This window comes from Hippocampus comes, unplaced genomic scaffold, assembly GCF_001891065.2.
Source record: "Hippocampus comes isolate QL1 unplaced genomic scaffold, H_comes_QL1_v1.1 scaffold20, whole genome shotgun sequence".
NCBI lineage: Eukaryota > Metazoa > Chordata > Actinopteri > Syngnathiformes > Syngnathidae > Hippocampus > Hippocampus comes.
Genome location: NW_017805462.1, coordinates 603350 through 626563, shown reverse-complemented (window position 1 = coordinate 626563; position 23214 = coordinate 603350). Strand labels below are relative to the sequence as shown.

The following is a 23214-nucleotide window of genomic DNA, read 5'->3' as shown; positions in this document are numbered from 1 at the left end:
AAGAAGATAAGATGGTGAAGACAAACAGATGAGAATGAGAAGATGAAGAAGTGAAAAGGAAACAGTGGTCCCAAAACTAAATACTCGAGTTGAGTACAGATATCTGATATTGGAGTCAAGTCCACTAACCAAGTATTTGTACTTGATTCGTGGGGGCGGCAGGGGCTACCGTGTTGACAGTGCGGGACCGCAGACTGTGGACTCGCTGTAAACATTGCTAGTCACTCATTTACATCACACAAACAAGCAGACGCACGACGACATCCCAAGACAACCCAAGACATCAAAACGCCACCGAAAAAACACCAAACACCAGCAAGTAAGGCACGCGCCTCGATCTCCTTCTTTGTCTCGTTTCTTCTTGAATTTAAGAGGTCTCCTTTGAAAGTGGACCACAAGTGGTTTTGATTTGAACGTGGATCCGAACATTCGTTGGATGCAAAGTCAACGACAAGTTAGTTTGAGTTGAAACTGGATCACAAGTTGATTTTTGTTTTTTTTGAAAGTGAATCAGAGCTTGATTTGGAATCAAAAGGGGTTTCCGAAGCAGTTCATTTGCTTATTGTGGTGTTTATGTTTGATCTTTCGGATCACGTACGGCACTATGTTACAGCTGTGGTTGTGTTATATTAATATAATTGAGTTGATTTGGGTTTGGGGCAGAAGATACGTTTCTGTCAGCTGTTGAATGTTCACAAAAGGGTCCTGCCATCCCATCAGAGGCCTCATTTCTACCCACTAAATAATGATGATTACAACAAAAGCGAATACGACGCATTTGACAGTTCCGTGGGCGATAACATCATCGTCGGCTTTTGGTCGGCCATGTTTGTAGTCCGAGCTTTGAGCGCTTGGTGTGATCGGTCGCAGATTCTGACGGACATGCGCCGGCGGGCCGTTTGTATCTGCCTGACGCTCGCCGCGTGGGCGGTGTCGGCGCTCAGCCTATCAGGTGAGTCCCCGGCGGGCAGGTGAGCGGCCGACGGCAGGCGGGCCGGGATGAAACAGCATGTGGTTGTGCTGCACTTGCTCAGTGTTCTCGAGGCCGCCTGAGGCTCACATGCTGCTGCGCTCTCGCCGCGCCAACTCTTTCCTGGAGGAGCTCAAGCCACCGTCCATGGAGAGAGAGTGCGTGGAGGAGACTTGCGAGTTCGAGGAGGCACGAGAGATCTTCAAGGTTCGAGAGGCTACGGTAAGATCACATCTTTAAAATTGATTGCAAAAATTCATACATTAGTGACAGCGACACTAAATAGGGATGTTCGATACCACATTTTTCCAGACGTATACCAGTACGATTCTCAACGCTTGAGTCGTCACATATACCGATAACAAGTACAGATACCACTTGTACTTTTGATCTAAAACCACCCCCGCTAAAAAAAAAGAGATAATTATAAAGCAAGACCTATATATCACCAATAGCATTTATTCCCGAAAATTGCATGAAATTAATGGCAATTTTCTATTCTCGTAATTTCTCATTTCTAGTTTCTGATCATAAAATGGTAACAAGCAGGTCGTGAGTACCGATACCTTAAATAAATATGACCAGGTGTTGACCCAATACCAATACTTGGCAGCGGTACTTGCCCATCTCGACTAATTATACTGTAAATATCATTAAAAGTGGGGGCTTGTCTTCAGTTATGGGGGGTCGGCAAAAAACTGAAACAAAGTGGGGATTACATAAAAGCGAATAATTGGGGCAAAAAAAAAATTCCCCAGTGTGGGACAAATAAAGGTTATCTTATTTTATCTTATTTCTGCAAAGTCCTACTCCCCAAAAATCCATGAATAGGTGAGTGGGTAAATGCTGAAAATTATTTATGCACGAAGTAATAGCTGGAATAAAAAAAAAAAAAATCCTGAAAAAATGCGATTGGTTCCTCAAAAAAAATTGTAAGTCGGTGAATCGGGTTCTGCCAAACTGTGAATCTATACAAATAATTGATGCACATGATAACTGCTTTGGGAAAAAAAATTTGGAAAAAAGAAAAAACAAAATCAGCAAACAGCGGTCGGTGCCTGCAAAGGCCAGCCCGTCAAGTAATGCGACGAATTGATGCACATTATATTTGTTCAGACAAAAAAACGGTTAAAAAATAAGCCTCCAAAAAAAACGCACCAATCTGCAAATACGTGAACATGCTAGAGTCCACACTACCTGTATTTATTTCCGCATTATCTGTAAATAAACAAACACTTGTTGCTACTATTCTTGCAAGATGTTGCAAGCTGTCCAGTGCACAACATTCAAATGTCAGTCGGGTATCCACACGTGAATCATGTGTAACTGCCGTACAGATTCAAATGGAGTCAATCCAAAAGATTTGGTCCCAGTGTGGGAGTCGTAGGTGAAGCATTCAGGGACACTGGGACATTCGGAAACAAATGGACTATTTGTTGTCCTTTTCCAGCTGGAGTTCTGGACGGTGTACAGAGGTGAGACATGAGGACAGCCAATGATACACAGCATTGTGGGAAAGGAGGCGAAGCGCTGTGTGTGTGCGTGTGTGCGCGTGTGTGTGTTTCACATGCATGTGTTTCAGACGGAAATCAGTGTGAATCCAACCAGTGTGTCCACGGGAGGTGCGTGGACATGCTGCAAGATTACGTGTGCAGCTGTAACCCAGGATACGAGGGAAAGTACTGCGAACATGGTTAGTTCAAGTCAATGCAAAACTATCCATCCATCCATTTTCCAATCCGCTTATCTTCACAAGGGTCGCGGGGGGGGGGTGCTGGCGCCTATCCCAGCCGTCTTTCGGGCAGTAGGAGGGGGACATCCTGAACCGGTTGCCAGCCAATCGCAGGGCACACAGAGATGAACAACCAACCGCGCTCACACTCTCACCTAGGGACAATTTAGAGTGTTCAATCAGCATGCCATGCATGTTTTTGGAATGTGGGAGGAAGCCGGAGTACCCGGAGAAAACCCACACAGGCATGAGGAGAACATGCAAACTCCACAGAGGAAGGCCAGAGCAGGGATCGGACCCACGACCTCTGCACTGTGAGGTCGACTCGCTAACCAATGGACCAATGGGCCGCCCGACGCAAAACAAATCCATCACAAATATTGATGATTAGCATGATTTTTATCACAATTATTATAGTATTATCCTTTTTGAAATCATTTACTATTTGGGGTTTTGGGAGGCCTCAACATGACCGAAAATATATTTGCAAGTGTGTGTGTGTATCCAGGTGTAAATGTATTTAAGGGTCCTCAGCATGAGCCCCCGAAAATCACTCAGCAGCGCCCTCTAGTCTCAGGTCACTGTGCTCGAAATTGAAAGAGAAATCAATCATCTCATTTTAAAGAAGCAGTGTTACTATTTTGCCAGTGACATAATTTTTAAAGAATGAGCCCCAGACACCAGTCGTATTGAAAAACACGACATTGAACAAGAGCCCCAGTGAGAAGTACCGGTCGGCTTTTTTGATGATGGCGTTTGTCGACCGTCCCATCTCAGCTCAATCGGCGACCAACTGCAGCGTGAACAACGGCGACTGCGACCACGAGTGCACGGACAGCGAGGACGGGCTACGGCGGACGTGCAGCTGCGTCGACGGCTACAAGCTGCACAACGACGCCAAGAAGTGCAACGCCAAAGGTGAGGAAAAACGCGTCGGCAAATTGGCGAAAGACGTGGACTCCACCCAATCGGCGTCACGTCACGTGTGCGCAGGGTCGTCGTCGTGCGGGCAGCTGCTGATCGGACGTTCGTCCTACACTAAGCCTATGGACGGCCTCATGCCCTGGATGGTTGGCGGGGAGGTGGGCAAGAAGGGCGAGAGTCCTTGGCAGGTGAGCGGCAGCGCAGATCAGTGGCCCATTTCGAAGTATTGATGAAGAAATGGAGTAAGGTTGTAAAGTTTGCTCTATATCTAGTGCAGTGGTTCTTAAACTGGGTTCGATCGAAACCCAGGGGTTCGACGGAGCCTCTGCCGTGTTGGTTAAGACTCACCCGACTGTATATTAGTTATGACACGCTCTGTTGGCCATCACTGGTTGCCGGTGATCACATGACATTGCTTGTCCAATCAGTGCTGCGGGAAATTTCGTTCGCTCAGTAGTGACGTTTGACTGTCACGATAGTACGTCGTAAAATAAAAAAAAACTTCGACTTATGTTTTGAAATTTTATTTACTTTTTTCTGTTATTAATAAATGTGTTTTTTTTAATATCTTGGAATTTGTAAAAAAAACAAAAAAAAAACAATTTTTTCACTAATGAAGGGTTCGGTGAATGTGCATATTAACAGGTTGGGTTCGGTACCTATAACAAGGTTCAGAACCACTGATCTAGTGTTACCATTTTTGTGTATTTACCCAAAATAATCCCCCTGGGTAATTTTAATGCACGGCACTCTATTGGGAAAGGATGTGACGTCAAGTGTGGGGTGTCCCTTGCACCCACCGGTTGCTATTGAGTGATACGCCAAATCGTCTCCTCTGGATTGAAATCGGTCTTTTATTTTTTTACTCGCTAGGTGACTCTAATAAGCCGTCGTCGCGGAAAAAAAAAGTCCACTGCCTGGCAGGCAGTAAGCAAGCGGGTCAGCGCCGCCCACTGACGTGCTTAGTGGCCATGAACTTGGGCATCCAGACTCAGCTTATTTATTTATTTATTCAAAGGGAAAGGATGGAACCTGACCCACATCACAGACCGGCTTATACCTTCAAATTCGGTTTCTGATGATTTATTACGAGCTGCAGCACCGGCGTCGTCTGACACAGAGAAAAATGGGCGTTGTCAGGAATGGATTGACGGACCTTCCGTCAGTATTGACTCTGGGAAAATTGCGAGAATGACTCCGATTCATACGATAGTATGCTCGTATCTCAAGGCAGCATGCTGCTAGAATTTGGGCAGTAATTACTGTACCACCGTTTTCCTGCCAGGTCCTGCTGCAGAACGCCAAAGGTCGTTTCCACTGCGGCGGCGTGCTGATTGACCAGAACTGGGTCCTGACGGCCGCCCACTGTCTGGAGAACAACCTGCGGTTCCGAGTCAGACTGGGTGAGAGCGCGCGCCCGCCGCTGTGCTGATGATAACGACTAATTATTTGTTTCTAAGGGAAAAAAACTCAGCCAGATTCCACAAGTTTCTGGTTTTGTCTGTCTTTCTACTCAAAAGTGCATGAAAAGAAAATGAACCGTGTCATGTTATGCTCTCTGTCTCTGCGAACAAAGCTTTTTTTTTCCTGTCGTCTTCATCAGCAACCTCAAACTCCTCAGGGTAAAAGTAATAACCAACCACTTGTCACCAGATTGACGTGTGATTAAATTTGTTAGAAATAGTTCCGAATGGGAAATTATTCTATATTTGATTTTCAACTACCGTATTTTCCACACTAAAAGGCGCACTAGATTATGAGGCGCACCTTCAATGAATGGCCTATTTTGTAATTTTTTTCCATACATTGGGCGCACCGCATTATAAGACGGAATCTACAATGCATCCAATAGATGGAGCTACTCTCAAGGAAACACCAACAGAACGATCAGATGTCAGTAAGACTTATTTAATAAAGTAGCAACACAGTTAACCAACAGCAAGTTATAACATTGACTCGTTAACGTTGAGCTCTCTTGCCGCTGCTCTATTTCCGTATTCAACTGCATAACCGACCGCCTTAAGTTTGAAATCTGCGTTGTCAGCATGTCTCGAGCGAGGAGCCATTTTGGGGTCGAAATATTACTGTAATGACCATACACAAGGCGCATCGGATTTTAAGGCGCACTGTGAGCTTTTAAGAAAATGGAAGGCTTTTACTGTAGCTGCACCTTTTAGTGCGGAAAATACGGTAAGTTGTACTGTCCCGGTTATTAAAAATCGGGTCACCCTATTTGAGACTTTTAAACGGCAGCAGAATTGCTCTAGAAATGAGTACGCCACCGAGCGAGGCAATGCAAAACTGACATCCTGTGTGAATGCGTTGGTTGACCCCAGGCGACTATGAGCGTTTCCGCGACGAAGGCACCGAGGTGATGCTGAAAGTCAGAAAGGCCTTCCGACACCCCGACTACGACAGCACCACGGTGGACAACGACATCGCCCTTCTGCGCCTGGAGAGCCCGGCGCCCTTCTCCGAGTACATCCTGCCAGCGTGCCTTCCGAGCCGGAAAATGGCCGAGGCTGTCCTCCACCGCAACGGCACCCAGACGGTGGTGACGGGCTGGGGCAAGGAAAACGAGGAAAGCCAGCGCTTCAGCTCGGCGCTCAACGTCATCCGGGTGCCGCTGGTCAGCCACGACGTGTGCGCCGTCCACATGTCGCACAACATCTCGGAAAACGTGCTGTGCGGAGGCATCCTGGGCCAGAGCATGGATGCCTGCGAGGGGGACAGCGGGGGCCCCATGGTGACTCTATATGCCGACACCTGGTTCCTGGTGGGCCTGGTGTCCTGGGGGGAGGGCTGCGGGCGCCACGACAAGCTCGGCATCTACACCAAAGTGTCCAACTACAACGAGTGGATCGACAGCGTGCGCCAGGACTGGGACAAAAGCCCGCAGCCGCCAGAAGCCTGATGTGCAGTTGAATAAACTCATTTACGCTCGACACAAGCGTGTTCCTGTGTTTTTATTCGTTACAAGTTGCAGTTCTCCCTAAAAGGCTGCTAGATACTAAAATGGGCAACTTCCTGTTACATTTTGGCTGTGGGTCCTTGAGACTTTTTTCGTACGTCCTGTTATAAAAACTTATCTATCCAGTTTTGCGTCAAGTGGAGAAACGGGTGACAGGGGCTCATTTTTTTGTTTTTGTTGTGTTTTTTGAGCTTTTTTGTTAATCTACAAATCACAGAGAAACTGGTCTTGATTTATAGAACCAATTTAGGACCAGTCCCAAATCCTCATTAGCTCACCGGATCGTGAGAGGCGGGTTTTCAGGGTTGGGTGATGATGAGCTTGTTTGGGATGGTTGTGAATCTCGTCTCGTCCTTAGCTCATCCTCGTATCGCTGCAGCTGAGCCAGGAAGCCGGGATTGGGGGCGATCACGGGACGGGCGGCCTTCACTTTCTGTCAATGGCAAATGGCGATTAAGGTGATAACTGTGCCCGCCCAACATCTTTATCACGGCCAAATCTCAAAAGATATCAAATGTTGACTCCATGCTCTACATTTGGTGACTTGGGGGAAAAAAAAAATAAAGCTTGGTGAGTTAGCATCTCACATCTTGTCTCGGATATCGCCTTCTCATTGGGCCTCGTTCGGGTGAATTCCATAGTAGATTTATAGAAGTTCAAGCCCGGAAATTCACTCCAAATTGCTGCTTCAAATGAAAATGGCTGACTTCCTGTGTGATTATAGATATGAGTTCTTGAGACTTTTTCGCGTGTCCTGTTATGTTCAACATGGCCGCCAAATTTCATGTTGATTGTCCAACTTGTCTGACTAACTTCCTGTAGCTCGGTCAAGCTGGTGTCAGAAGATTTTTTTAAACTTTCCAGGGAGTGCTACATGCGACTTGTATTCGGTTGAGACAGATTTTCACGAGCACGGGTGAGTTCGTAAAACAAAAAAGCAGCCCCGACCCGCGTCACCTTGAGTGCGTCCGCCAGCGCCATTTGCTGGTGCTTCATGAGATAGGCGACACAGACGGCGGCCGAGCGGCTTCGCCCGTTCTTGCAGTACACCAGACTGCGACCGCCCTTTAGCGCTTCGGCGTGAATGGCATCGGCGCAGGCGTCCAAGTGGCTGTAGAGGTCGTCTTCAGGGCGGTCACTCACGGCTACTCGCGCGACGGTGACAGGTGCGTCAGGAAAAGGCTGCCGCCGCGTCACGTTGATGCAGAGCGTCACCGCCTCTCGCTGGAGCAGATCGGGACTGCAGGCCGCGCGAGCGTTGCTGATGGCGAGGGAGTTGGTCACCTGGGACAGAGGCTGCATGGCCTTCTTCCTCCTCTCCCTCCTTTTTCTCCTCCTCACTGTCGACAAACGAATGGACGGACAGCAGGGCAGCAATCGCCATCTAGTCTAATTTTCTTTTCACTGACAACAACATGGCAGGTCAACGGGACTAATTGATTAATTCATGCGTTAATTATTAATTGACAACAATATTTATTCATCTGTGTCATTAATTTCGTACTTTTATTTTTAGAGAATTTCAAAATAAGCTTCCTCTCTTGGAGATATCAGTGAGACGTGACGTCATTTGTCCGATTTTGACTTGGCAGTTAAAACGTAATTAAAACTGTCCAAACCAAGATACACATGCTGGTCGAAAAACAAGATCTCATGCACACTCTGACTTGTTGCGGGTAACAAAACGAGCATGAAATGAAAAAGTAACTAACAGACGTGACAAAGTCGACACTCAAGTGGCCTCCTTCGGGGTGTTGTCTTCCAAAAGTGACGTCACGTGATTGGCAAGGTCAGATGTTGCCTACCCCATTGGCCTCTGGGTCCTAAAGTCCACAAATGAGAATAACGAAGTACTGGACCTAAGTGGATTTTCCTTTTGTGGGATATGATGAATACTTTTTTTTTTTGGGGGGGGGGCGGTGCAATTTTAACTACTTGCATTTCATAAAATTGCAGGTTCAGGGGGCAATCACTTTTTCATATTGAGACAGGTTGGTGTAGATTTTTTTTTTGTGTCTAAATAAATTTAATTGGAATTTAGAAACTGCATTTTGTATTTCCTTGGCATGTCTCCGTGTGATATTAAAATTTGTTTGATGAACTGAAATCTTTTTGTGATAAACATGCAAAGATCAGAAAAATCAGGAAGGGGGCAAATACTTTTTCACCGCACCGTATTTGATTATTGAGCTGGAAAAATTCCATTTTCTCTTGTACTTAAAAAAGTCCTGTCAAATAACAGGGTGGGGCCCCCTGAGGATGGGGGCCAGGGGGCGTGGTACAAGGCCAGTGTGTATGTGTGTGCGTGTGTTAGTGACACTATAGGGAACATGAGTTTGTTTTCTTTTGCAGTTCTAATGGGTAACTGCACATCCGCTGAAAGTAAAAATAATGTTAAGTTATTCTTTGTTGGAGGTTGATCTGTATAAATTTTTTTCACATTACTAAGGTGTTATGCAGAGGTGTACTTAACATTTTTTATATACTAATGACACTATCTATAGTCATGGCGTAGAGCTGAGGAGGCACAACAAAATTGTCTTCTTATTGTGGTGTTGTAAAAGAAAGTAATTGGGAAGCAAATGACTTCAGTCATTTCTAAATGTGTACTTCTGCTTCAAGCATCTTCAGTACAGGTACTTTCAACAGTTGTTTTTTTTGGAAAAAACGTATCCGTACTCTGCAATTGGGGCCAAAAGAAACACATTGAAAAGAAGAATAATATGAGTGATTTATTGTCAAATCATCACGCGTGCAAACAGCAAAAGGACGATGTCGAGTTTGTGGTTGTTGGTTCACTCATCACGTCAGAGAAAAGCTCCAAATTCAAACTGGATTGTTTTTAGACACTAATCCTTTTTCTCTTGAACATAGTTGTCCTTTATTTTGGCAAAGTTGCAAAACAAACAAGCAAAACTAAATCAAAGGTAAACTCGACGGAACTGTCCTTCCATTTGGTGTTGACTTTTTGTCTTCTTCACTTTGTAGCAACGTTTGCATAAAAGCCTCATGAAATATTTACAAATAACGCAACTGATTAAGACTTGTGCCGTGAAAAAAAAAGAAAGACGACAACACGCTTCAGCTCGTCAGCCAGACAGCCGACGTGGCGACGCAGGTTTTAGTGATCGCATGGCAAACAAAAGGCATTTGAGCAACCAGTCGCCAAAACTCGCCAGTACATTTGCTTCGTCAACGTGAAAGACAAAGTAACTGGACGGCACCAAAATGCAGTCTGATGCCCGAGCGCCTTTTCTTCTTTTGTTTCATTGTCTGCAAGTCATATGTGGCGACAGAGTAAAGTCAAGTCATTGGAAATCCAGCAACAGCAGATAACAGGAAATGTTGGAAAGGAACTAAACGCAGATGGAACAGTACGGAACCCATTTGATAATTTGAACGAATTTTACTCGCTTGAGGAATCTCGTCAGTTCAACCCAAGACATCAAATTCAAGATTATTATGGCACACGTGCGACTTCCTAAATTGCACTTGCGAGACACACAAGGCGTGCGTGACTCACGTAAGTTACTCACACACTTTAGGTACAAAATTCAAGATTCGTAAGATGCGACTGCCCAAGTTACACCTGCGAGATATGCAAGGCGCATGTGCGACTTACAAACGTTGCACGGAGGAGATACATTGAGCGCATATGTGACTTACGCATCGGGTGCGATTTAGTAAGCTTATGAGATACGCAAGGCAGGTGTGGGAGACTGACTAAGTTACTCAACTTACATGTGAAACTTTCGTAAGACATCCGTACGCAACTTCCAAAGCTGCAATTGCGAGATACGTAAACTATGTTGACGCCCAAGTTTTTATGCAATTTTTTAAGTGAAATAATTCATGTGTGTGACTTACTAAAAGTGCGCTCACAAGATACACAAATCGTGCGGGCGTTTTCTGTACCTCGCCAACAACGCAGGGCACCCGGACAACTTGTGTATCAGGTGCATGCGACTTCATAAACTGCAGCCCCAACTTCAAAAAAGTGCGACTGCAAAATAGTAAGTCTCACTCATGAGATCCGGAAGGCACGTGTTTCACGAATCTTGCCTGTGCGAGTTATACATTTTCAACATGTCCTTTACGCAAAATAAAAGAATAAAACATGTAATCGTCATTATGATAACAACTGGCTGTCATGTCACCGAATCCTAAATGTCATGGCAGTGAAAGCAGAGCATTTGCATGTCAGCCTGCAGGTGGCGCAAAGCGCACTTGAGCTCTTAAAAGACACGGGGAGTTAAGCTCCACCTCCTCACACAGTCAACCATGTCATCATTCAAGAAGAAAAAAAAAAGGGGGGCAAAGTTGTCTTTGAAAAATCAAGAATCCCACATGCGCGCACACGGAGCGAAATCGCCAAGGGTGTATGGGTGTCGCAGCACAAACAAGAAAGACGACTGGCGACCGAATCACTTTCTTCACCCGCAGGTGACAGCGTCGCAGAAGCGCTCATCTCGCTCTCTTTCTCATCTTCACCTTCCCAGTTTGCTGGCAGCGGCGCCAGGCTTCCTGCTCACGGACTCGTCCCGGAAGGCGCGTGTGCTCGATGTGAAAGGCGCAAGTGCAACATCCAAAACTGTGAGTAAAACGCACACGCTAATGCGCATTTGGGAGGCGCACGCGCCACTTAGGAAGTCGTGTGCGCACTATACGTTTCTAACGAGGAAAACTTTGTATATGGCAAAAACGACTTTCTCAGTTGTGTGCACAAGATGCCCAAGTCATGGAAATCTTGCAGGCGCAACTTCCGATGTCGCATGCTTCTTCTGAACTCATTCACTCCCAAAGACGTTTTTAAACGTCTTTTCAGACTTGGTCCAGAATTGGCTGGAAGTGAATGAGTTAAATATCAGTCGCATGATGCAAAAGTTGCACTCGCACTTGACACATCTAAGTACAAATTATGCAAGCAACGTATCTCACAAGCGCGCAACTTACGTCGCACACGCTTCTTACATATCTCACAAGGTCAAACGTGCCATTCGTATCACACGCAAACGCAACTTAATCAGCTCTGCGCCAGAGATACACAAAACGTGCGCACGATTTACATATGTCGAGAAGCCTACTTATTCAGTGGCATGTGCGCCTTAAGAACGCGGGCGAGCACAGCGGCCTTTTCCAACCGCAGTCGGCATTCAGCGAGGGCGAAGATCAGGAGTGGTCCATGGGTTCGGCCCGCTCCCCGTCCTGGCTCTCCATGTCTTCCTCCTCCTCGGTCTTCCCGCCAGCATCTTCCTGCCCACCAATGGTCCGTCCGCCGGGCGCGGGCTGTCGGCGCAGGTGTCGCTCCACCGAGGCCTGGATGGAGGAGACCATTTCCTGCAGTTTGCGGCGCTGCTGCTCCATGAGGACGGGGTCCAGGCCGCGGCTGTCCTTCATCGTCATGAAGCCCGGCGCCATGCGCACCAGCTCGCGCCCGGCGCTCTCCGGGATGTGGGACGGGTCGGGGGGTCCGCCGCAGGACACGCCGGCACTGAGGTCCACGCCGCTGCTGTGCTGGCGCGCAATGGGCCGGCGCTCCAGCGGCGGAGGGGAGGCGCCGCGGCTACCCAGCGAGTGACCCTTTCCCTGGAAGGCCTGGACTGTATGCAGCTGCTCCTTCTTGCGCACCGCGCCGCCGCCGCCCAGCCGCAGGCCGCCGTGCGACGGGCTGCCCTCCCTGCTGCCGCCGGAGGCATCTGAGCGCAGCCGCGCCAGCGCCTCCTTCACGCGCTCTTCCACTTCGCCGCACACCTCGAAGTGGCCGGCGGTGTCCGCGCACAACTCGACGCGGGCCGCCGCCGCATTGTAGACGAAGGTGCGACCCGTCAGGTGTGGCAGCGTACAGTGCTTCCCGTTCATCAGGCCTGAACACACACAGGCACCCGGGTCATGTTGGACCCAAACCAGGCTTTTTTCGGTACAGTGAAACTCCTCTACAATGAAACCTACATGGGCGAAAATACCCCCTAGTGTGAAAAAAATCTTCATGCATTAACACCATTCCCACTTTCCTGCCCCCCATACAACGAAAAAGACCCCCTGTTGCGTTATACTAAATCTTTTTCTCTGCTCTTGCCTCACGACGAGATTCACTACAACGAAGTCTAATCCAACAGCGACCTCTACTGCTTTGTTCGGAAATGGCAACAGCAACCACCACACTGGTTTACACATGTGCAGTAGTCCAGTAGTAGGCCAAGACATTTGGCCTTTGCATCAAAGACCAATGAGCCCAGGATGAACCTCTGGCAAAGTGATGAAAAGGCCAAAGTACAGAGAAAAAAAAAAAAGAAACACACAAGCTCATGTGTGAAGCCGAAAGGAGCATTCTAAGATGTTTATGTTGAAGAAAGCACCTTTACATACCCATGTCCTTTTTGACGATGTTGTAGAAGACGCCGCCCTGCTGGAACAAGTGTGGCAGCTTCTTGGCATACGACCACACGTCCTCGCCTGCAACAACAATCACACACTGTAAGCTTGGCACAAGCTAAGAAGAAGCGTAACGTCGGGTAAGGCTGGGCCCCCAATCGATGTTGGTGATCAATTCAACGTTTCTTCCGGAGTTCAAAGTGTGTCAGTTTGGCAGCTCATTTTAGGTTCAACGTTTCTTGAACACAGAGATGCCTGTTTGATGTCAAAATGTCTAAATTGTGGAAATTTCAGCCGCATAACCGGGAACTTTACTCGTCCTCCATGAAAGCTTTTAATCTTTGTGCCTTTTCAAAACAAAACATTTGCAACATCAGCTTTTACTTTGGGAAAGAATGATGAACATTTTTTGTTGATTTTCTAACAGATGTTATGGATATAAACCAGTAACTGAATCCTCATCAAGAGATGCTTGTGCAGTTACGACACCGTCAATTTGAAATAATGTCCAGTTTTAAATCAAGGGACGGAAACGATTAATTTTTTTAATGCGATTCATCAATTACTCAAATATTGGAATGATTAATTGATGATTAAAATATTTTTTAAAAATTGTCAGACGCAGCACTAGTCAGGCTGCTTGTGATTTTTACAGTGCAGCAACGACCTTTGACATGTTTGGCAGGCCGGACGGCGAGGTGTCCAGCTGCCTGAGTCAGCAAACGCGCGCACGCACTGAGCTAAGCTATTGTACGAACCAAAACACGGAGGCACTGTCTGGAACATAATTGAATCAATCATCAACCCAATTCATTTCTCCTATTTTGCAAGGTACAGAGCATGCTCACCCATCAAGGTCGCCAGCAGACACAGCGAGGACATCTCAAGGTCAATGCTGTCCTGAAGGTCACGCTCACTCATCCTGGCCAATGCCATGGCATCCTCATTCTCTAGCGGGGGCCCAGAAGCGGGCGCGGCCTCCTCGTCGGCGCCTTTCAGGATTTCCAGCGTGACCCGGTCGCCGTGCCTCAGCGCCACCGGCTCCTTTTCGTGGCCGGCGGCTGGCGGCGGCAGCTCCCGAGGGGGGAAGCCGTAGCGGATGCACATGTGGCCGGGTGCCACCCCGAAGTGCTCGGCGATGCTGTTGCGGAGGTCCGAGTAGGACGCGTGGGGCCCCAGCGTCAGGGTGGCCATCCGGCCGTCGCCGGCGCTCACGCGGATTTTCTTCTCCCCGCCGGACTGCGCCGGAGCCGCCGAGGACTTGGTGGGGGTGGCCGGTGCTGAGGAGGGCGCGGGGGTGCCTGGGGAGCGATCCTTGGGGTCCAGCTTGACACGCTCGCTGCGGCGCTGCAAGACCGGGGCTCGGTTGCTGATGCTCTGCTGGAGGTCACGCTCAGCCTGGCTCATGGTCAGCTCCTCCTTGTGGAGTGTCTTGCCTTTTGGCCCTGTCAGGATGATCTTGGTGGGCAGGTCTGCCGTCGCTGGCGGAGAGCTCTCCGCAGCGGCGGTGAGGCGCCGGTCGTGGGCGCCGTCCACTGCCACAGGGTTGTACTCGTCCGGGTTCCTCTTGGCGGTGTGGCGCAGGATGGTGTCGACCACCTTCTGCACCAGGATCTCGCTGCCAAACTCGCCCGGGAAGTGCTTGGTGACCAGTTTGGTGGCCACGTCGTATACGTTGCTGTTGAGCGCCGGGTCGCCCTCATACTGGAACCAGTGCACCGTCTCCCGGACTGCGCGGCCTCCCCACTCCAGCGTGATGGGGAAGGCCTCCGGGAGGTTGTCGTACTCCTTGCCTTCCCAAAAGTGCTTGAAACCGCAGCCACACTTGCCGCCTTGTGAGCGTGTGTCGGTCCGGTCGCCGTCCAGGTAGACCACCAGGCCATTGGCCCGAACGCGGCGCACCGAGGCGCCCCGGCACCAGTTGCAAGTGTCGAGCGAGCTGAGCTTATAGTCGGGCAGGAGGGCGTCGCTCTGCGGGTCGTACGAGCACACCACATTGTTGAGCGGGAAGCTGTAGTTCTTGTCGGGCCGCAGCTGACCGTGGGTGGATTTGGCCAGGTTGTGGAGCTTTCCGCCCGGCACCAGCCAGTCGGGCGGCACGTGGAGCTCCGAGAGGGCACCGCAGACCAGGCAGCGGTGGAGGCGGTTCTCTGCCACTGACTTCTTGGCCGCCTCTGTCACCTCCTCGGGCTGAATGCCGATGACGCCGGTGCGCCGGTAGACCCACTGGTGCATGTCGGCCACCAGCGCCGGGTGGATGCCGTGCTTCTCCATGAAGACTTCTTCCATGGCGCCCACCAGCCGCATGATGTAGGTGTCCCGCAGGCTACGGTCGCCGCCGATCACGCAGCCGCCGTCCGCTTCGGCCTTGATGTACTTCTGGATGAGCTGCTGTGGGACTCCCCAGGCCTTGGGGAGCAGGTGGGGTGGCAGCCGGGGTAGCTCTGTGTTCTTGATGCCCACCAGCGGGATGTAGTGGTTCCGCCCGGAGCTGCTCCAGGCGATGCATATGGGCTTGTTGAGCTCGCCATCTTTTGCACGGCACCGCTCCTCGGCCACCAGGCCCGGCAGAAAGGTGGCTGAGTAATCCCCGGAGCTCCTCATGCCGCTCAGCGAGTCCAGCAGGATGATAGGCCGATGCAGGACGTTGGCCAGGCCGAAGATGTGGATGTTGCGGAGTCCAAGCGGCACTCCTTCGGGCGGGACGAAAAGCGGGTCGCACTCGTTGACGATGTCCTCCCACTCTTCGGCGTCGATGAAGTCCTGGAACAGGTCCTTGTAGCGGTCAAGGTTCTGCTTGAAGTTCTGTTTCAGGTTCTCGCGCAGGGCGTGCCAGAACAGTTCGCGGCCCACTAGCGCCCGAGACACGGCGTGAACCAGGCAGTGGCCATCTCCGTCCACATGAACAGGGATGAGACACTCACGGTTGCCGTTGGCCCGCTTGATTTCATCCAGGGTGTCGTGGAGGTAGAGCAGGCTTCCCGAGCGGTCCTTGCCGTAGCCCATGGTGGACACATGGTCAGGCTCAATGAGGAAGGCCCGGTCGCCCAGCAGCGAGCAGTCGAAGGTCTCGCCCTGGTTCATGTCCCTCAGCAGCTTGGCTTTACCGCTCAGTTTGTCCATACCGTAGCGGGTCAGAACGGGAGAGAGCAGCTTGCAATGGTAGTTGGACAGCCCCATCACCTTGACTAGCTCAGTTGCCTTGCCTTTTTTCGGGGCGCCCGCGACGCCCAGCAGGGCGTTCCTGAGCAGGTTGTGGAGCACCACATCTGGATCGGTCACCTCTTGGACGTTGAGCAGGTTCTTCTGCTCGTGACGCTGGCCGCATTCGGTGCACTCGATGCTAACGGAGCAGTGTGCCGGGAAGAACAGGCTTGCCTGACACTTGGGGTCCGGGCAGGTGGCCGACAAAATGCGTTTGTCTTTTTTCTTGGAGCCGCGCGGTAGCGACATGTCGGGACGAGGGGGCGGTCGAGTGAAGTCCGAGCTTCACAAAGACTCGCTCATGACGGCGAAAAGTGCTGCTAGCCGACAAGAACAACACGGAAGCGGCCGGATTTCTCTCGCCAGCCACTCGACTGGCGAAATGAGCGACGTCACGCTGGGGCATGATGGGAGTTGTAGTCGTACTCGAAGACGATGTCGTCAAGACACGGACAAGCCGTCGTGAAAATACGTACTCGCGTTGTGAGCGTTACGAAAAAGATATGAACACAAAAGAGGTGTCTCGCCCATAAACAAACAAAAACGATTAGTTAAGGATGACTCTTTTACCCGAACGGCGTGATCGGAATTCGCCTGCAATGACCACAATGCAACGCGGTGTAGCAGCGTGTTTTTTTTAAATCGGGAAGTGAACGTCGTTCGTTTACAAGCCGCCAGTGTTCTGCTGTATTGTGACTTATGGTTAAAAGTCTCCTGTATTTAACTACACGGTCTACAAAAGTGTGCATTCAGCACATTTAGTCTTCGAGCGCGGAGGGAGACGACCTAAGAATCTAACTTGCCTCAATGAGGCTAACTAAACTTAACTTGAGCGAGGCGTTTATTTTGGGCCCATATTGCTCCTTGCGGGGCAAAGGTGGCCGCCAACCGTGTGCTTTTTCTCTTTTTTCGTCTCGTTTCAGTGAACCGAAACGAGCACACTCACTGCAACTGCTGCCGTGACGTCACATCATGTCGTCACGCGTCTTTGCAATTACGTTCCAAATTTAAAAACACAAGGATGGCTCAAAATGGCGATCCGACTAGATGCACTTTTTGAGCTCGTGAATATTGATGTAGTACCAGTTGTTTAAAATGATTTTTAGGACTCAAAAAGAGCTTAATTTTGAAGGATACCTGTTTGAACTCATTTTTTAAAAAAGTAGCGGTCCCTCCCACGTGATGCCGGGTGGAAATGAAACCAAGAGAGACGCAAAAACGTTTTTGTCCACGAGATGTCGCCAGGACCTTATTTCCACGGCATCAATTAGTTTCTGTATTGTTATAAATGTATGAATTTGTATTAAGCTTTTTATTTCGGTCGGTAGATAAATATTTTGTTTTACGTTACGTTGAACACTTGCAAATATTTCTTTGTACGTCTTTCTGATATACTTTCTACAGTTTGGCAAATTGCTATATTTAATATTAAATGAAGACATATAAATAAATACATGTTCAGAATCTTATAAATTATGTTTGCCATTTACAGTCATTTTCTCTGTCTCCATGGGGTCGCGATTGTGGTGACGTCACATTTAAGTGATTTCGGGTGCTCTTTTTCCCCCGACTTCTCAACTCGGACCTCCCAGTTCAAATGGACGATCTCGTGCACTTTTATTTGTTGGAAGCAGTAAAAGTCCGGATTCCCACCTTGCTCGAACGCACGGGATGTTTCGTGTTTGTGGCTAATGGTTGAAATACAAAATTAGGTCAATTAAGAAGAAATATTGTTTTGGGTCAAACGGTGAAGCCAAGTGCCCTTAGTTTATTAACAACGGTCAAACACGGTCGTTTAGCAGCTTCGAGTCTTTTCCTAAATTGCTGCGGAGTCACAAAGTGTAGTTGGTGGGGACACAAGTTCAGTGTTCAGATGTTCGTGGAGTTAATGACTGAAAGACGAAATGAGGTCGAGTGAAGGTAAGGAAAAACGAGTTCAAAGTTCACGGAGGAGTCTTTGGCGCGCCGCCACGTTTTTTCTTTAGTTCTCTTTTTTGGGTGACGGAAGTGGGCTCCGGTAAGTGTTGCGCATGCGCGCGACGACCCTGACTGACTCCCTTCCAGGGTGTAGTCGGCTTCCAGCACTCCATGGCGGCGCACACAAAGTACTGAGCTCGCCCCAACAAGTTTCGTCTTCGCCCGCAACCCGCTCCCGACTCCCTCGCAAGTTACTCGCGCCTCCCGCCCGCCCGGTCGGAACGAGTCGGCCGAGTTTGACTCAGTTTGGTCCCGCGCGAGTGGCGTCGCGGTCTCAGCGGAGGAGCGTGAGGAGCGCCGACATGGCGGCTCCTTCCCCGCGGTTGTACCCCTTGGCGGTGGTCGCCCTGGCGGCCGCATTGACGCTCGGCGTCGGCGCCGCTATGGACGAGTGCACGGATGATCAAGGGCAAGCGCAACGCTGTATGCCGGAGTTCGTAAACGCCGCGTTCAACGTGACGGTGGTGGCCACCAACACGTGCGGCAGCCCCCCGGAGGAGTACTGCGTCCAGACGGGGGCCACCGGGGTCACCAAGTCGTGTCACATCTGCGACGCCCGCGACCCGCGTAACCAACACGGCGCCGCCTACCTCACCGACTACAACAACCAACAGGACACCACCTGGTGGCAGAGCCAGACCATGCTGGCCGGGGTGCAGTACCCCAACGCCATCAACCTCACACTGCACCTCGGTAAGAACCCCGCGTCACGTCTGAAACGCAGGCGAGCGTTTATGTTTGACGTGAGCATACTTGGTCTTCGACACCACCATATTTACCCCTTGGCGGTGGTCGCCCTGGCGGCCGCATTGACGCTCGGCGTCGGCGCCGCTATGGACGAGTGCACGGATGATCAAGGGCAAGCGCAACGCTGTATGCCGGAGTTCGTAAACGCCGCGTTCAACGTGACGGTGGTGGCCACCAACACGTGCGGCAGCCCCCCGGAGGAGTACTGCGTCCAGACGGGGGCCACCGGGGTCACCAAGTCGTGTCACATCTGCGACGCCCGCGACCCGCGTAACCAACACGGCGCCGCCTACCTCACCGACTACAACAACCAACAGGACACCACCTGGTGGCAGAGCCAGACCATGCTGGCCGGGGTGCAGTACCCCAACGCCATCAACCTCACACTGCACCTCGGTAAGAACCCCCGCGTCACGTCTGAAACGCAGGCGAGCGTTTATGTTTGACGTGAGCATACTTGGTCTTCGACACCACCATATACTTGTAAACCAATAAAACGTCGATACTTGGTACTAATGGTTAACCCGGGGAGCCTCAAACTCACTTTTGTCACAAACCTGTTTTGTTATTTTAGTCATTCATAGTTCATTTGTTTTGTTGGATATTTAGAAAAGCTCTATGTACCCCGGTTTATCAGTAGTGGTAACTATTTTTCGACACTCCCTTCTCGCTGTCCACCTACACGTTTTTTTATTTTACTGGCCTTGCGGAACCTGTCAAAAGTCATTTGTAGTGTAGAACGGGCCACTGAAAAGAGATGGTGGGCCGCAAATGGGCCGTTGGCCATAGTCTGGACAACCCTGGACTAGAGCAGGGGGCCCCAACTTTTACGACTATTATTGCACTTGATCTTTTTGCAAAGATGGCCAGATTTGGTGGGATGAAAATGCGCTTGGGCCGACCATTCAGGCCTGCAGCTACTTTAACTTTCGTTCCCAGTCACCTTGTCATCGTTTGCATGTTCCGTCAGGGCATGCTTCTTGATATTCTTTGAAAACAGCCACAGTCTCTTGGAAAATTAACCAGATGCATTTGTTTCATATTTCAGTGACAAAAATGTCAATTTCCATTCAACAGTGCTGACACGCTACACACGATTATATGCCAGAGACTGTGAGCCGGTGGAAATTTGGACACGGGCCGGATGTTGAACATGCCTGCTCTTGAGACGTTTAATATAAAATTGTCCAAATACTTGCGATTTCAGCCTCTCATCAGTAAATATTCCCCAATTTATCTCATCCCCCATAAAATCAGACAATCCCACCCCCCAAATAAAAGATTTGTAACCATCTGCTTTGACTTTGGAAAGCAAGAAAAACAATTTTCTGCAATGTTATGGACAAGACTAGGAACCGAATCATAATTAATTTGTTTGTGCATTTTCTGGACTTTCCATTTGACGTAATGTTCTATTTTTGGATAAAGGAATGCAAATGAAATTGTTTACAAAAAATAATTTATTGATTAACTGACAGAATTGTCAGCCACTGATTGATCACGAAAATAATAGTTGCTGCCCTAATTTGTTTGCATGTATGTTTATATGTCCTACAACATGTATATTAGACTATGTCAGCAGTTGAGCATCCGCGTAAACACAGTGTAACAAGGCAACATATCATACATGAGAACACAAACATACGTGAAACATGAAATGTCCCCCCAAAAAAGTTAGCAAGTGCGTGCATGTGCAGTGTTCCACTTGTGGTGCTTGGGAAAATTCCCGCGAGCGTCTCCAGGGCAACGCCATAAAGTGGACTTGTATTTTGTCTCTCCGCTCCCTCTGCTGGCTGAACTTTGACCCCGAGTGAGTGCGGCCCAGGTGGAGTGAGCGAGCGCAGCGGCGACAGTCATCCCAATGTTATTTGCGTGGGCATTCTCGTCTTTCGGGGCGTTTAAAAAAAGCCATCTATTTCTGCGGGGGGATCTCAGCGCCGCATTCCTGAGGCCCGGCGCTTACGTAGCTGGCTTGGGAGGAGCCGGACGTCCCGGTGTTGCTGCGGCGACGTCGCGCTCGGGTAGTGTGATGTCAAAAGCGGGATTCTTCTGCTTCCTGATAGTTGATGAGAACGGTCAGCTGAGGCTTTCAGTGTGGGAAAAAGTCAGCCGGCCAGCGAGCAGCTGTTGAAAATTGGACTCCTCCTCTGCTCCCCTCTGGGCGTGGGAACGTGATGCGGAACATCTGCAAGCTCAGCTGGCCTGCTCCTATTCACAGAAGCGGCTTACCTTTGGTGCCGTGCTTCGCCCGCATGCATGTCTCCACGAGACGCCGCCATCTGAAGCCCATAGACTGAACAGCAAACGCTTGAGAGTGTTTTTGCACGGAGTGAATTTTGTTCTTTCGTCAGGGAAGACGTTCCCTAGACATTCTCGAAGATTTTATTTGTCAAAAAATTGGGAACCTGTTCAAAAATTTACATCTTAACATTTCCATTTCTTTGAGACAAGAAAAACGGTTGCCGACCGTTCTTTGCAACCTTGAATGAACCCTGAAGAGAGAAAAAAAAACATTGGCTACATACACAAACATTCGGAAGCATTTGCCGCTCAGTGAGATATGGGCTTCGGGGCGTTCAGCCACCGTCTTTCTTGAGCGCTAATCCTGTTGAGGCTCATGGCTGAGCTGGAACCTATCCCCGCTCACTTCGGACAAAAAGACACACAACACTCCGGATTGCCTACCTGTCAATCACAGTGCAGAAGGCGCATAAGTAGGGCTGGAACAGGAAGTGTTACTGTCCAAAGGATGAAATTTGGACAGTTTGAAGTTCAGCACTCTGTCAAAACGATCACTTATCACAATAGTTGTCAAATAATTTGAGAATTCATTAGTTGCGCCTCTGCTTGCTGGATACGTTGCTTTCTTGCATTATCCTAACCTGCCGTTTGATTGAAGAAAGTCTTTCTCTCCAAACCGAAAATGCACTTTGGTGACAAAGAAATATGTATTGGTCAGTTTGGGCCAGTGTCTGTTTTTATTTTAATATACTCATGACATTTAAAGATATTTTTTCCCAACGCACACGCGTGCGCACACACACACACACACACACATATACTGTATAATATTTTAAAACCCTTTTGGGGGGTTGTCTTTGTCTACAAATGAACTGGCCCATGTGTCAGGTTTTTTTTTCCTCACAAGTGTGTCTATTATGTTCGGACTGGACGTCAATTCCCATCACTCAAATGATCGAGTTCACCTGAAAGACTCATGTCTGTAGTTGAGTTCAGAGGTCACGGGGGTGCTGCTGCGCGTGACAGCCTGTGCACGAGGCTTCCGACTTGTCTCGTTGCGCCTTTGAAGTCTAACCCCTGCATTCCCCTGTGCGATGTGCTAATTATGAGATGCACATGCAGAGGCCGCAGGCAAATCAATTGGATAACTTTTTATCGTCACTCACAGAATGAGCTGAAAATTTGGAAGCAGTGCTGGCAACTTTTGCTCAAGAATTGTGTGTGTGTGTGTGTGTGTGAGTGTGAGTGAGTGAGAGAGAGTGTGTGTGTGTGTGTGTGTGTGTGTGTGTGTGTGTGTGCGTGTGTGTGTGTGTGTGTGTGTACATGCAGGGTCCAACATTAATGATGGGCCCTGGTAGCCAGTAGCATTTGTGCCAAAGCCAGCACAACATGGCTCCTGGTTAGCATCCCTAACGGGTGGAACGTGCAACATGTTATTAAAACTTTCATGATGCTGCAGGAAGTTGTCTGTGCTTCTTCCTGTCTTGATCACACGCACCACCACCACCTGCTTGTATTTGGCGTGTGTGTGTGTGTGTGTGTGTGTGTGTGTGTGTGTGTGTGTGTGTGTGTGTGTGTGTATATATATATATGTGTGTGTGTGTGTGTGTGTGTGTGCGCATCTTAAAATGCTTTCCAATCTCATTTGCATATTTTGACAGCAGCTTAAATGAGTTATTTGAGGAATGTCGAGTTATTGAAGTGACTTCCTGCTCTATGGGAGCAAAAGGCAGTGTGGGAATTTTTGGACAGAAGCAGCTGGTGGGATGGGGGGGGGGATCTTCACCCATTTTTGACGCGAGGAGGACAAGCAGACGCACATGGGGTAAATTCCTACTTATGCAGACTACGTCAACTCCTAATTTGCCGTTAGGGATGTCATAGGTGGGTGTGGCTTAAAGGTAAACCTCTTTTTATGGAGGGTGAAAAATGCACGTTTTACATGCACATTTGATTGACAGGAGAGTTTTGAAACAACTTGGAGCTGGTCTGCTCCCATATAACTATTCTGCTACTCAAATACTTTAAAGGGTGGCGCGGGGGGGGGGTGATGTTAGAGGGGGCAGGTTTGGGTTG

At 49.2% G+C, this 23214-nt stretch overlaps 4 protein-coding genes across 7 annotated transcripts in view; 2 read left to right on the top strand and 2 right to left on the bottom strand.

The window, feature by feature from the left end:
* Positions 1-195: 195 nt before the first annotated feature.
* proca (protein C (inactivator of coagulation factors Va and VIIIa), a) lies at positions 196-6571 on the top strand. Of its 2 annotated transcripts, none has more exons than XM_019874942.1 (9): positions 196-319; positions 871-952; positions 1035-1192; positions 2421-2445; positions 2553-2663; positions 3480-3620; positions 3696-3814; positions 4912-5029; positions 5963-6571. In XM_019874942.1, exons 2-9 carry the CDS (start codon positions 883-885, stop codon positions 6538-6540), a joined length of 1320 nt encoding a protein of 439 aa, XP_019730501.1. In that variant the 5' UTR covers positions 196-319; positions 871-882; the 3' UTR covers positions 6541-6571. The 2 variants fall into 2 exon arrangements, with proteins under 2 accessions (XP_019730501.1, XP_019730500.1); XM_019874941.1 differs by having other exon boundaries at positions 202-319; positions 836-952.
* A 6-nt stretch (positions 6572-6577) lies between these two features.
* dusp28 (dual specificity phosphatase 28) lies at positions 6578-8405 on the bottom strand. Of its 2 annotated transcripts, none has more exons than XM_019874954.1 (3): positions 8310-8405; positions 7555-7937; positions 6578-7030 (listed from the first exon to the last, which is right to left on the bottom strand). In XM_019874954.1, the coding sequence occupies exons 2-3, from the start codon at positions 7897-7899 to the stop codon at positions 6872-6874; spliced, it is 504 nt and encodes a 167-aa protein (XP_019730513.1). In that variant the 5' UTR covers positions 7900-7937; positions 8310-8405; the 3' UTR covers positions 6578-6871. The 2 variants fall into 2 exon arrangements, with proteins under 2 accessions (XP_019730513.1, XP_019730514.1); XM_019874955.1 differs by having other exon boundaries at positions 8314-8401.
* Positions 8406-11456: 3051 nt separating this feature from the next.
* On the bottom strand, positions 11457-16422 carry vcpip1 (valosin containing protein (p97)/p47 complex interacting protein 1). Its single transcript, XM_019874920.1, has 3 exons — positions 13818-16422; positions 12964-13050; positions 11457-12461 (listed from the first exon to the last, which is right to left on the bottom strand). Exons 1-3 carry the CDS (start codon positions 16420-16422, stop codon positions 11767-11769), a joined length of 3387 nt encoding a protein of 1128 aa, XP_019730479.1. The 3' UTR covers positions 11457-11766.
* A 1794-nt stretch (positions 16423-18216) lies between these two features.
* lamc1 (laminin, gamma 1) overlaps positions 18217-23214 on the top strand; it is a 29779-nt gene continuing 24781 nt past the window's right edge. The window contains exons 1-2 of one of the 2 annotated variants that reach the window (XM_019874916.1): positions 18217-18491; positions 18942-19293. In XM_019874916.1, coding sequence (XP_019730475.1) covers positions 18453-18491; positions 18942-19293 — 391 coding nt within the window. In that variant the 5' untranslated portion in view covers positions 18217-18452. Of the gene's footprint in view, positions 18844-18941; positions 19294-23214 lie in introns of both variants that reach the window. The other variant, XM_019874917.1, reaches the window with a different exon arrangement.